This window comes from Periplaneta americana, chromosome 5, assembly GCF_040183065.1.
Source record: "Periplaneta americana isolate PAMFEO1 chromosome 5, P.americana_PAMFEO1_priV1, whole genome shotgun sequence".
NCBI classification, from domain to species: Eukaryota; Metazoa; Arthropoda; class Insecta; order Blattodea; family Blattidae; genus Periplaneta; species Periplaneta americana.
The window spans coordinates 194,460,940-194,475,428 of record NC_091121.1 but is presented as its reverse complement, the minus strand read 5'-3'; the positions used below and the strand labels follow the sequence as shown (position 1 = coordinate 194,475,428).

Here is a 14,489-nt window from a genome sequence, read left to right as displayed (position 1 = left end):
GCGTGCGTGTGTAAAATGTATTTTTGCGACTAATGTGCGCGTTACTACGTCATAGAAAATGTTTTTAAATGACACGCTGTAGTTCTTTAAATATCTGAAAGAGCATTTTCTTTGTGTAGCTATACAATATTTCATTATTATTTTACACACAAGTACTACGATTATGGTTACAGTTACTATGGTAACAATTTGAGTGGTGATACATTTGTTAGTCATTGTGTTATGAAAACAGCTTTTGTGCGAGATCGTACGTATTTGTTTGCTTTCCGCACAAAACCAATACGCGGTAAGTGTGAAATACCACATTCAGTATTCCCAACGTAACACACATAACAATTTCCCTCTTCTTACCGCTTAAGCGCGACATTCATTTTACTACTTTAGGCTTTTAACATATTATTTTTAGAGACGTTTAACATAGTAATAATTATAAATTGGAAACTTACCACTGCAATTTCATCTAAATTGCAATGTTAATTATTGTTTTTAAATATTTGCAAAAATTAAGTAAAGTCTACTATTCCACGAAACTTATTGCATTCCTGATACAAGTAACATTAAGGAAGTCATGAAAAAATCAACAAGATTCCAGATGCCGATGTTATTACTGCGATATGTTATATAAATAATATTGTTAAAATATTAAAATGAAAAATAAATCATTACATAACCTTACCGTTTGTTTTAAGTTCGCATTTATAGACTGGGGGAAAAAAAAGACAGACGTATATCACGGCCTGCTGGAGTATAGTAAACACAGAAAGCATTTTATAGCAACAATGTTGAAGAAAGATATTTTGGTTTTCCGAAGTTGCCGTCATTAAACAGAAACCAACATGGAGATTTCATTGCAACTAATTAGAAATTCGTCTTTCAGGTATGTAATAAACGATCTTCGCACAAAATAATGTACGATACACGAGCGGTATGTTTGTTTTCATGTTCTCGGAAATTAAAAACGCTCAACTACGTTTCGCTTTTTCAATCTTTTCCTCGACTATGAAACCGTCAACATACCGCTCTTGTAACGTATATTACTATATTGATGGAATCAACATAAAACAATATATTGACAGAAAATGAGAGAGATACAAATAATCGTGGTCACATTGAAAGTAGAATAATTCCTTCAATAGGATTCTGTTTAAAAAAGTCTTCATAAGGGATTCCAAATAAAGGTTTTAGAAAATTTAATACTGAAGGTAACGATTAAGAAAAAAAAAAAATTCTTGAGGGAATAGGTAAAAGATCCTAGACTATGTTGTTGGTGTAGGTCTTTGAACCATTCCAGTAAAAGAATCATGCAGATATTTAATCGTATATTTTATTATGTAAATTCTTTACGGTTGTAAAAATAATTATGCAAGTTTGGTATTATTTTTACAGGCAATTATTAGCTATTTTAATATTCTGAAGTGTTTTATAAAGTGTAATGTATGTTTATTAGGCATGAAAAGTTTTGTTCATTTAGCTTTTATAGTAGCTGAGATATAAAAAAAAAAATAATTTCACTCAATTTTTGCAGGCAAATAGTGTATCTCCCCCCCCCCTCTTAAGTTAATAATAACTTATAATAAGATAAATTTTCTTTCCTATGATATCTGTAATGTTGTCCTTTTAATTATTTATTTCATAGCATGATTATCTCTTTTATAGTTTATCTAAGCTGTCCTCAATTCTATGTCACGTATTGTATTCGTATTTCATTTAGAAGTGCTAAATGCGCTAATCGATTAACAAATTATTAAAAGAAAAAAATAATTTAAAAATTCCGATTGGTGATTTAATAATTATTGATAAATTGTTCAGTTTAATCAAGTTTAGATATAATTACGTATAATTCGAATTCACAACTTTGGGTGTACAAGCTTCAGTGGAAAAGTGTCTCTAGGGGTACGGGGAGGAAAAAGGTTAATTACCATTGATATACAGTGCCATACATTTACCATCACCAAATGCCTTCTTTGTAACAAGTAGATTCTGTGATTGACGAACGTCTACTAATGTGTAAAGATGTAAACAGTTATTCTGAACTAACAGGGCTAACGTAAGACAAATTGACAAATACCACGGCAAAATTAGATCTACTAATAGATGGATTTCGTTTCACTGCACAGTGATAAAAATGTCCAAACTCCACAAATAAGAGATGTGTCCTAATTTAATTCTGTAGCCTCAAAAGTATCAACGAAACCTTACAACTGTATTTATTATTTAGTATATGTAACAAACTGAACACATGTTTTTCATCTTATGCATACGTCCTTCTCATTAGCAGATTGTACAAGTAAGCACACCTCTGCCATCTGTCGGAAGGAATGGTAAACTGGTCACTGCGCCATCTGTGGTTCGCGCAAATAACTACAACGTTAGTTTCCACTAGTACACAACTTTTCGAAAGAGGTCGCACGTGTTTGGAATGACACACGCTGAATCTGGGCTGATAATAGAGAGATGTGTATTGACAACAGTGAATAATTTAATGTGCAATTTCGAAAAGGGCATATCTTTGAAAATTAAAAAAAAAATTACGAATTAAAAAAAAAGTGATTTAATTTTAAACCATTGTACCCAGACCAACAAAACTTTACAGTTAACATTTTAGGGTCAAAACAATATAATACTTACTTACTGGCTTTTAAGGAACCCGGAGGTTCATTGCCGCCCTCACATAAACCCGCCATTGGTCCCTATGCTGAGCAAGATTAATTCAGTCTCTACCATTATATCCCACCTCCCTCAAATCCATTTTAATATTATCTTCCCACCTACGTCTCGGCCTCCCCAAAGGTCTTTTTCCCTCAGGCCTCTCAACTAACACACTATATGCATTTCTGGATTCGCCCATACGTGCTACATGTCCTGCCCATCTCAAACGTCTGGATTCTATGTTCTTAATTATGTCAGGTGAAGTATACAATGCGTTCAGTTCTGCGTTGTGTAACTTTCTCCATTCTCCTGTAACTTCATCCCTCTTAGACCCAAATATTTTCCTAAGAACCTTATTCTTAAACACCCTTAATCTCTGTTCCTCTCTCAAAGTGAGAGTCCAAGTTTCACTACCATACAGAACAACCGGTAATATAACTGTTTTATAAATTCTAACTTTCAGATTTTTTGACAGAAGACTAGATGACAAAAGCTTCTCAACCGAATAATAACAGGCATTTCCCATATTTATTCTGCGTTTAATTTCCTCCCGAGTGTCATTTATATAATATAATATGAAAGGAAAAAAGTATATATTTAAGATATCATCATATGACTTTTTTGGCCTTTTTTATTTTACAAATGTGCCATTATCTAAATATATGGACAATATTTTTTTTATAAATAAGAAAGAATTTAAAAACAGAAATGGTAAAAACAATAACACAAGTTATAATTACACAAAAAAGAAGAGAGAGAGAGAGAGGGGGGGGGAGGGAGGGAGGGAAGGAAACGTGTATTCATCGACAAATTAAATGACTATGAGTATTTTAAGGAACATAATATACTAAAATCAACCAGAAGTCCTATTCTGACATTTGATCAGCCACCGTAGATGGTAACTGCAATATTTCCTAATAAAACTATTTGAATTCTGAAGATATGTACTTTTCCATTTTAGCAATCTCTGCTATTTTTAGTTAGTTGATCGGTACTTTGCCATTGTAAAATGGATAGTCTGTATTGTTAGGTAGTGGAGCACAACAATCTTTTACTTTTGAAAGACTGAAAATTTCTGTAGAAATATTATTATCTATGTCATATTTTGCGACCACTTCATCTGGGTTTTCTGGGATAAATTCACTGAAGGAGGAGAACTGAAATCTTAGCTTTTGGTCTTTTGGTAGGCCTACTTATTTTCCAGTTTCTCATATAAAGCGATTTTTCTTTAAAGTTGAGGTGAGACCATTTTTTAATCGATTTGTCTTCTGTGTTTACCTGTGTTATGTCAAATTTACTCGGGCATTTGAGCTTTTGATGAGATTGATATATTGTTGATGACATACAGGTGTGATTTTCCGCAATTTGGACAGCATTTCTAACGGCGGCGGATGCAAATTAGGCGTCCTTTTCGCACAAAACGATGTGTAGACGTAATTAGAGTATATATCGGTGAAAAAACCGGTATGCCAAAAAATTCGACATGTGCTCTTTTTGCAATAGCATATCCAATTATTATTCTATAATTTAAATCCATAATATTTTCATTACATTATAAATGATCTCTCTTTCGATATAGATATTTATATTTTCGTGGAACATCGGAAGGCAAATGCAGCATTCAACTGCTCAATTCTGTTATATCAAAAATTACAAATTCTTTACGACACAGTGAAATAACACTTACATTCATTTAAGGGGAGAGGATGGTATTTTTTGGTGAAAAATGAGTAAATTTTCAAAAAAAAAAATGTCTTTAAAATACCCTGCGATATGTGTGGAACGCATAGCATAACATTTTGTGGGTATTTGAGCCCTTATCGGATGTTCAGTCGCCGTTTTTAAACTTCCTGGGTTATGGATTTTTAAATCTCTCGCCCACCTTTAATGTTATTTCCGGTAAATTAAATTAAAAAAAAAAATCTTTAAAATACCCTTTGATATGTGTGGAATGCATTGCATAAGATTTTGTGGGTATTTGTGCCCTTATCGGATGCTGAGACGTCATTTTTAAAACTTCCTGCGCTGTGGATTTTTAAATCACTCGCCTTCTTTTATCGGTTTCCAGTAACTTCATTTTTCTTTTTTTTTGCTACATTGCCAGACAAAAATGGATATAATTTCTGAACTATTAAAGATACATGCATGACATTTAGAACACACATTCTTTGGACTATTCGGAAACTATTCCATGCAACAGAATCTTGTTAATTAATTTCACTTTTAAAAATACGTCCGTTTGTTTGCAAGAAAGGAAATCAGAAAATTGTTTATTTTACAAACGTAGGGACTAATATCAAAATTCTGTTACAGACTGTTTGTAGAACATGCTTTTGAAAATATATTGCAAAAAACTGTTTGAATCTATCTTTAAAAACGGTTTAGATATATCGGTTTTAGTACAATCCTGCATTGGATATATTATTTTCAAATTTGGGCTCTGAAATAATTTTTTTTTTCAAAATATTTATATTTGGTTGAGTTGCTACAGCTATGAGCTCTCTACATACAAACAATTAATATTTCACACCAAATAGGAAAAAGTTTTAAAAAATAACATCCTCTCCCCTTAAAAAGACTTTTCGACTCAAAATAACATTTATAGCATTAATTAACGGAATTATTTTTTTTTTGCGAGATCGTGCGTATTTGCTTGGCTTCCGCACAAAACCAATCCGCGGAAAGTTTAAAATTCCACATTCAGTATTCCCAACCTAAGACACATAACAATTTCCGTCTTCTTTAGGCATTTAACATATTATTTTTAGAGACGTTCAATATAGTAATAATTATAAATTGGAAACTTACCACTGCAATTTCACATAAATTGCACTGTTAATTATTGTTTTTAAATATTTGCAAAAATTAAGTAAACTCTACAACTCCACTAAAGTTACTGCATTCGTGATGCAAGTAACATTAAGGAAGCCGTGAAAAAATCAACAAGATTCCAGACTCATCATAGACTGGGGGGGAAAAAAAGACAGACGTATATCACGGCCTGCTGGAGTATAGTAAACACAGAAAACATTTTAAAGCAACAATGTTGACGATAGATATTTTTGTTTTGCAAATTTGCCGTCATTGAACAAATTTGCCGTCATTGAACAGAAACCAAGATGGAGATTTCATTGCAACTAATTAGAAATTCCTCTTTCAGGTATGTAAAAAACGATCTTCGCACAAAATAATGTACGATACACGAGCGGTATGTTTTCTTTCAATTCTCGGAAATTAAAAAAGCTCAACTACGTTTCGCTTGTTCAAACTTTTCCTCGAACATGAAAACTTCAACATACCGCTCTTTTAACGCATATTACTATTATGAGCAATGATGAAATGACTTTTAGTTTTAGTACAACGCATGACAAAACTATAATCAAATAGCCCCGGACAAATTCTAGGTCACGAGCGCCACTGCATTTAAAAAGACTTTTTGACTCAAAATAACCTTTATAGCATTAATTAACGGAAATATTTTTCTTAAAAATATGGTATTAAGACAATTATTCATGACGAGGCCCTTCCTTCTCTGTCACATATTTCACATATCTTATCAACGAGGAAACTACCTTAACGATTACACATTTTGATGCTAACAACGGGATAATGACAACATAGAAAGCTTTACCCTCAGCCACCCGAACATCTTACATGGACAGTTCTTTGCATGGCAATAACACAAGCCACATAAGCGAACTAGATCTTTCTTCTTCTGCTCTAAATTTGGAATTCTTACCTTTCGTCCCTGCCAAGTAAGCAAAGACAAGGAAAACCATGAAACCACTAGTAAATAGTCCAACATGCACCTAATAAATTCAAATTAAAGAAAAAGGTATTACTCTATTACTGATACTGTAACCACACAAAGAACCGACCATGGGTATATCAATCGAATGCAGATACGGTGCAAGTAGAAGAAAGTAGTACTAGTGTTGTTATGAACTGGAAAACATTACGTGATCCTGTATGAAAGAAAAAGAAGCGAGTCCTACAATATTGGACTGTTCTTTGTATAGTCACCGTGCAACAGTCATGCGCAGTGCAAGCAAATTGACAAAATTATATTTATATTATATTCAGTAATATTCACCTAGGTGTATTATTGAAAGTTATACATAGAGCTCCCAGACTGCGTGAAGAATACTACGAAATGCGAGTCATTTAAGGAAAAATTGTATCTATTTTTTGCTCTACCTTACTCATAACATGCACTAGCTTTGACAATACTATAGCGTATTTAAGTTAATGATAAACTATTTGACGATGCTGATGTTCAACTTTCATTCTCGTTGGCAATATGCAGATTAATTATTGTGTAATAATAATAAAATCGTAAATTTTTGCACGAAATATCTTTAGTTATAAAACATTTTCTTGTTAAAATCCCTACAAGTCATTGTTCTTAAGGGGACATATATGATTTTTAAACCTTCCACAACTTTCATCCAAAATTTGTTAAATTTAAACCACATAAACAGGCCTACAATACTATAATCTGCAGAAAAACTGATGCCATTAGAGACAATAGTTTTGAAATAATATTTTTTTAAATATATTTTATATTGATGTCACTAAAAAGCTTCTTGCATCAAAGTTTTCAAAATTTTTAATTCATGTTTGCTCAAAAGCTTGAAAACAGTCATGGGAATAAAGATTAATTAGTTTTTTGAGCTCAGACTAAATAGAGTGTCACAATAAATGTTTAAATTTCATAAATTTAGCATTACAGCAAATTTCAATCTGAGTGCAATATGAATATGCCCTGAAGGAACTTATTATTAATAATCATACAAATGCTAACTCAATTTTACTTACCAACATTTAATAGATCTCTGTGAAAAGTTTAAGATCAATCTGACAATAAGCTTTTATTTTATTCAATAAACTGCTTAACATTTTAAGTTGAGTAAACAGCATTGAAAAAAAATTCTCTCAACTCACCCTCACACCATACGTTTGGCAACACTTTATTATACGGTTAGATCATTTAAAACAATCTCAAATATAGTTACGATCATAAAAACGAAAAAAAAAATGGATTTTCTTTATTTTTCAGCATTATTTCACCAGTGTCCCCTTAAGCCCAATACGATATTTATGTACTGAAAGGGTGACAAAATAACGAACTAAATTCTCTCGTAATTCTAATTTTTCTTCAAAAAGAGGGAGATACGTTCCCAAACTATTATTGGTGGTGACATTTAAATAGGCCTCCTATATCCTAACATAAAGAGATAATTGTTAGTAAATGGCTGCAAAAACGGTTTCTCTAGGAATAATAAAAATTAAATTCGTTCAAAAATCGTGTACATATTTATACAATATTAAGACTGTTTCTTGTACGTTTTAAATTTAAAATACTGACTACAAAGAAAGATCTGTAGGCCTATCCATTGTTGCTTGTTGTACAAATCAACAGATCAGTTCAGAAGGGAAACAACTCAAAATTAAGTATTTGAGACAACTGAATTTTAAAGCTTCATGTTACCGTGAAAAATCCAATTAACACACGCAAATTTGACACTTACAGTACGGTTATATAAAACATCATTAACAGAATTTGCAGTACTTTCAACGATCCTTCAATTTCTAACATCAACAGAGAGCTTTGAAATGCAGGTTTCTTAATACTTTAAATTTTGAGTTGTTTTCCTTTTGAACTGGGCCGTCGAAATGAGGAAAGTGTTTAAAACTTCGTCACCACAAAAAGTTTTGTTTTGTTTAAGAACAGGTTACGAATTTAATTACACTCAATATATTAAAATTCCTTAATTATGTCTTCAATTTTACATTCAAGAGAGTCCTACTACGCGGATTTTACATACGTTAATTCCATATTTAAAATGATAACCCAAAACGTACTTGGACTATTGTTCGGAGCAAGGGAAAAAATTCCAAAATTCTAAAAAAAAATTTGAAAATTATTGCTATAGACGTAATGTAATATTCTTTTCAAATTTTACGTAATCACCTGTACACCTAAATAACTTTATATTGTATTTGATTATTAATAATTACTAAATAAACGTACCTTACCAAGGGTAGGTTCCTTTTGAAAATAATAATCATAATATTGATAATACAAATGTTTATTTTTATTTGTTTTGTATGCTGTGTCTTTTGGCAACCCTTACTGAAGGGCAGCTACCCTTGTGGGATTATATATAATGAATCTTTATGTAAAGTTCTTTCATGTGAACAACATACAGTAAAATATTTAAGACAGAATGAATAGTTTATTAGTATCTAGGATCTCTAGAATAAGTTTCCAAAATATTCTTTAATTCAATATATTGTGTTCCGAAAAATTATTTTAATTTACATTATTTGAATTTCGATATGAAGATGATTAGTGTCTGGGATATCTAGAATAAGTTTCCAAAATATTCTTTAATTGAATACATTGTGGTCCCAAAAACTATTTTAATTTACATTATTTGAATTTCGATATGAAGATGATTAGTGTCTGGGATCTCTAGAATAAATTTCCAAAATATTCTTTAATTGAATATATTGTGGTCCCAAAAACTATTTTAATTTACATTATTTGAATTTACTCAGAAGATAAAAAAAAGTGCATTACTGAACTGTAATATTAAGATTATTTTTTGCAGCAGTTCGTGTACGTTTCATATCAGTAATACTTACCTGGGCATGCATGTGCTGCAAGTACAATACAGAAAAGAAGCAAGATAGATACAGCACCATGCCTCAGTTCAGACCGAGTGTGAAAGTATGAGAGGTGACAAACGAAAAAAAAAATTAATATAATACAATACTACTATTTCGTAAAGATTTCATTCGTTAAATGTACGAACTTTTTTTTAATGATCGATTGTTCTTTACAGACTCATTTCATGAACAGCAAATACTACTTACAGACGAAAAAAGTATGTGTATGAATTATTTTAAAATTAACCGAGATTAAATATATTAAAAATGTTCTCCGTTTGATCTCAAGCATTGTGATACAGTATGTAGATCTCTGTGAACAGCAAATACTACTTACAGACGAAAAAAGTATGTGTATGAATTATTTTAAAATTTACCGAGATGAAATGTATTATTAAATGTTCTCTGTTTGTTCTTAAGGATTGTGATGCAGTATGTAAATCTCTGTTGTTTTCTAAAAGTGTCATCTATTAACGGCGAAAAAGCGTATGTGAAATAGATACAACTAACCCTTACTAAAGCAATGTTGGAGCAATCAATGTAGCCATAAAGCTCTATTCCACAACAACTATCTCAAAGCTCTACATAAAGCAATAAAAATGGCAAAAAGATACTATTCTTCTGTTCTGAACTTTATCATGATCTTTTCTCATATTATCTCTCACTGAATTAATAACATCGATATCAATTTTGTACGAAATATTTCAAGTCCATAATAGATTCCCTATAGACTGGTCTTAATAATCTGTCATGTATAAACTGCACGCAATCATGCAAAACGTGTCAACATAATAAATGACTAAAAAAAACTTTATAATTTCATCCGCTCCGTCTAATATCTTAACCCTTTTTTTATCATGTGTCTGATCCACAAATTTCATTCTATTTTTATGAAAGAAGTTCATTAAACAAACAGGTTTCCGAATAGGAAGGTCATACACTGATAACATTTTCACTATAAAACAAATAATAGAAAAAAGGAGAGAATTTAATTGTCCAACATATATCATATTTATAGATTTCATAAAAGCCTTTGATAAAGTGAAAAGAAAAAATTATGGGAAATAATGGTTAACAGAGGTATACCAAATCATATTACTGAAATATTTAAAGATATATGCAAAGGTACAATTATATGTGTAAAAGAGAGAGAGGTGGAAATTTTAAAACAAGTATTAACACCGGACTAAGACAAGGGTGCTGTACATCACCCACTTTATTTAATTTATACCTAGACAACGCAATCCGAGAATGGAAACTGCGGCTGAACATTTTAAATATATCCTCTGATTATAATAGGAAAAATTTTATCATGACACTCCTATGTGCAGATGACCAAGTAATAATTTCTGACAATGAAGACACGCTACAAAGAACATTATTTGTACTCCATTAAATAACTCTCAATTACAATTTTGATATATCAAAAAACAAAACCAAATCCATGGCATTTCAAGGAACTCATCCGCTAAGATGTAGACTTGTATTAGACAATAATATAATTGAACAAGCAAATACATTTAAATTTTTAGGATCTTCAATATCATATATTAAAGAGGTAGATATTGGAAATAAAGTTGAAATTTTTTAAAAAATATGCGGAACAATTAAAAGAACTTTAAAAAATAAAGGAAGAAAAGATACGATGATAAAATTTTATAAAACTATGGCAGTTCCTGCAGCTCTATATAGTAGTGAAACTTGGACGATGACAAGTAGAGATAAAAGTAGACTACAGGCAGCAGAAATGAGGTTTTTAAGATCAGTTCTGGGAGTCACTAAAAGGGACAGAATCAGAAATGAAGACATAAGAAATCAATTACAGATTTTTAACCTAAATGAAGAAATAGAACATCACAGAAAAAAATGGCTAGATCACGTAGACAGAATGGATGAGAGAAGATACCCAAAGAAAATATTAAATTATATACCAGAAGGAAAACGGAACACAGGAAGGCCAAAAAACCGATGGAAAGACCAATTAACTAATAATTTGGAGCGCGCAACAAGCCTTAGTATGACTTAATGCATGAAGAAGAAGAAGAAGAAGAAGAAGAAGAAGAAGTTCGTTAAAGAGTAACCCTTAACTTGGCAAAGCTTCATTACTCACACTAGTTTATTAAATCTTGTCGGACCGCAAAGAAAACAACTATCGCAATGTCCATACGTTGTACAATATTATAGTATTGTGAAATTTTAATTTTCCTACCAATTTTTTTCTATTGTTCTATTAAAATTATAGCATATATATATATATATATATAGCCTATTAACCTCCTATAGGATACTTTGTCAATTTAAGGGTTAACTACGAAAGATCTGCGTATGTATTGATAAATATCAAATGACTCAATGCATATTACAAACCATGAAAACGCTCTTCACTTACGAAATATCTACAAAATTAATTTCATAAAGAATTAACACTACTTTTGCAGTTCTCTGCTTTGCCTCTCATATTTCAAACTGGTTGAACGGCAATTTAGGTTGAAAATAAGGTAAACAATCTTAAAAATCCTACCTGGAAATGCAAGATGATAGTCCAAATAAGACCAAGGGTCAGTTTTGGATTTCCATCAACAATGTCTTCTGCACGTATGTTCACCAACTTGATCTGTAACACACAAATTCAAACATTTCACTGTTCATGATAAATGAAGAACAATACAGAAATCATAACATGAAAATTAATTAAGCTTTCTCAATGGTTACCATTAGTTATTAATGGAGAAAAATTCGTTACAGCGACGGGGATCGAACAAAGGGAATACAGTGAAACCTGCCTTTGCGGTCACTTCATTTAAACGGCCACCTGACCAAAAGGCCAATTTTCTCTGGAACCAATTGGATTTTCCATAAGATCAATACAAATTCTCTCTTTATTTAGCGGCCACCTCTTGCGCCGGCCAGCGGCCGGGGTCTATTTGGATTAGAACCTGACTATAACAGTCACTGTCCAACAAAAAATCTTTTCACGGATACTGTCTGACCTATTTTTTCAATGGTTAGAGGGCAGGAAGCAATGTCACGAGAACATCAGCTAAGTATACAACAGTACACCCTCCATACCTTGGGGTTAGTTGGTTAGTTTTATGACTCTTTTGTCACTTTCCACTCCGACCCTGCATAGCTTTAAATTCTTACTCGTTTTTAAAGATTTGAAATACGGACATTTTTCTATCGAAAATGTCACAGTATGTTTTAGGTCAGTAGTTAACCATTCGAATTTTTTTATTTTTTTCTCCACTTTCTATCTTTCTCTATTTGGGCCAGCTTTTACGAATTTTTCTTCTTTTCATTCAGTTGATTCAGAGGAATTGTGAAGTTAGTTTGAGAGAGAAATCATATCTAACAATAAATCTAGAGTGGTGTTAAGTTTAGAGGCAAGACGAAAAATGATTGAAGAAAGTGAGAAGGGAACATGTGCGAGAAAAATTGCACAAATATTCAAATGTGGAAGGACACAAATAAACGGTATAATTAAGAATAAAGATGAAATATTAAAAGAATGAGAGAAAAATATGCGTGGTGGCCAAAAACGGAAGAGACAATCTGTGTTTAGTAATGTGAATGATTTCGTTTACGAATGGTTCAAGTGTGCGAGGGCGAAGAAATTGCCAGTAAGCGGGTATATAATTCAAGAGAAAGCTCTTGAAATTACCAAAGAACTCAATGTAAGCAATTTTTTGCTAGTAATGGGTGGTTAGAGCGGACATCACACGTCCAGCCCCTTGATCAAGGTATTATCCGTTAATTTAAACTCAGGTACCGCAAGCGAGTTTTGAAAAGGCTAGTTGCAAGAATGGAAGAGGCTGACATTAATATGCACGATCGTTGTGTGCGCACATTACTAAAAAGTCAATGAAATTCAGTATTTTCATGCTGATTCATAAAAACCGCAAACTTAATCAAGCGGCCACCTGATAAAACGGCCATTTTACAAGGTAACTTCAGATGGCCGCTTTAGACAGGTTTCACTGTATACCAAAAGAAAAAGATTTGATCCGGTGCTGGGGATTGAGCCTTGGCGTAGTTCAGTGGTTACAGCGCCCATTGCATAGAACTTGGAATCTCGGGCTCGATCCCCGGCATCGGAGCGAATTTTTCTTCATTAATAACCAATGGTAACTGCAACAGATAATTCTGTAGGACTAAAAATTAATCTTTACGTAGATCATTCGCCCAACAGTGCATTCCTGTACCATGGAGTCCCGTACACTTATTCACAGTCGTTCACACACTCCAGAAGAAGCTCTGGCATTGACAGTGAATCTCAAAACTAACCAGACACAGAAAAGTGTGTCTGACAAAAGGGTATAGAAGTACAAATTCTGACATATGCTATGCTTATTACAAAATTTTACAAGTGAATAATACTGTTACTCCAAAGAAGAATCAATTATTATTGCACTAAAAAAGGCAGAGGTAGGATTACAAAAATTGTTGGCTACAGCAGTTGAATGTACGTAAGTCTATGTACTAGTAGAGTCAGAAAGTATCGCAACTTCGGGTGGCAACGCCATGCTCTGTAGGCAACTTCTCTGCCTTGTTCGTGCGCTGGTGGCCTACCCTCCAGGCATATAGACTCACAAGCAAACGTTCTGATGGGGGCAGATAAAAATGTTAATTTTTTTTTCTTCCGCCATGTTAATAATGTCAAAAGAAGTGCTTACACAAATTTTGGTCACTCGATCGCAATTAAGAGGGCCGTAAAAAATAAGTTCGCCAGGGGCCGCTAACAGAAAAAAAAACACAATTTCATTGGACGAATTTATTGGAACGGACACAGCAATTGTTGAGCTATTTTTCAACATATTTTCCATCGGAATTGAGACATTTCTCATATCATGGGATCAACAGAGAGAGATGCAGACGCAGTCAAACGCTGGTTCCGGTCTGAGGCGGCTGACTTCTACGACACAAAAATTGATCCCATGGTATGACAAATGTCTCAATTCCAGTGGGAGATATGTTGACAAATAGCGCAACAATTGTTGTATCTGTTTCAATAAATATTTCCATGCAATTGTGCTTTTTTCCATAAACGGCCCCAGGGAAAATCACTTTCTGGACGGCCTCGTAATTGCGGTCGAGTGGCCAACATTTGTATAAGCACTTCTTTTGACATTATTAACATGGTGGAAGAAAAAAAAATAACTTTTTTA

At 32.6% G+C, this 14,489-nt stretch overlaps 1 protein-coding gene across 1 annotated transcript in view; it reads right to left on the bottom strand.

Moving 5' to 3' along the window:
- The window catches only part of shot (dystonin-like protein short stop), a gene marked incomplete at its 5' end in the record, with an annotated part of 408,663 nt that overhangs the window by 350,664 nt on the left and 43,510 nt on the right, over nt 1-14,489 (bottom strand). The window contains 1 exon segment of the mRNA XM_069827013.1: nt 11,846-11,938. Coding sequence (XP_069683114.1) covers nt 11,846-11,938 — 93 coding nt within the window.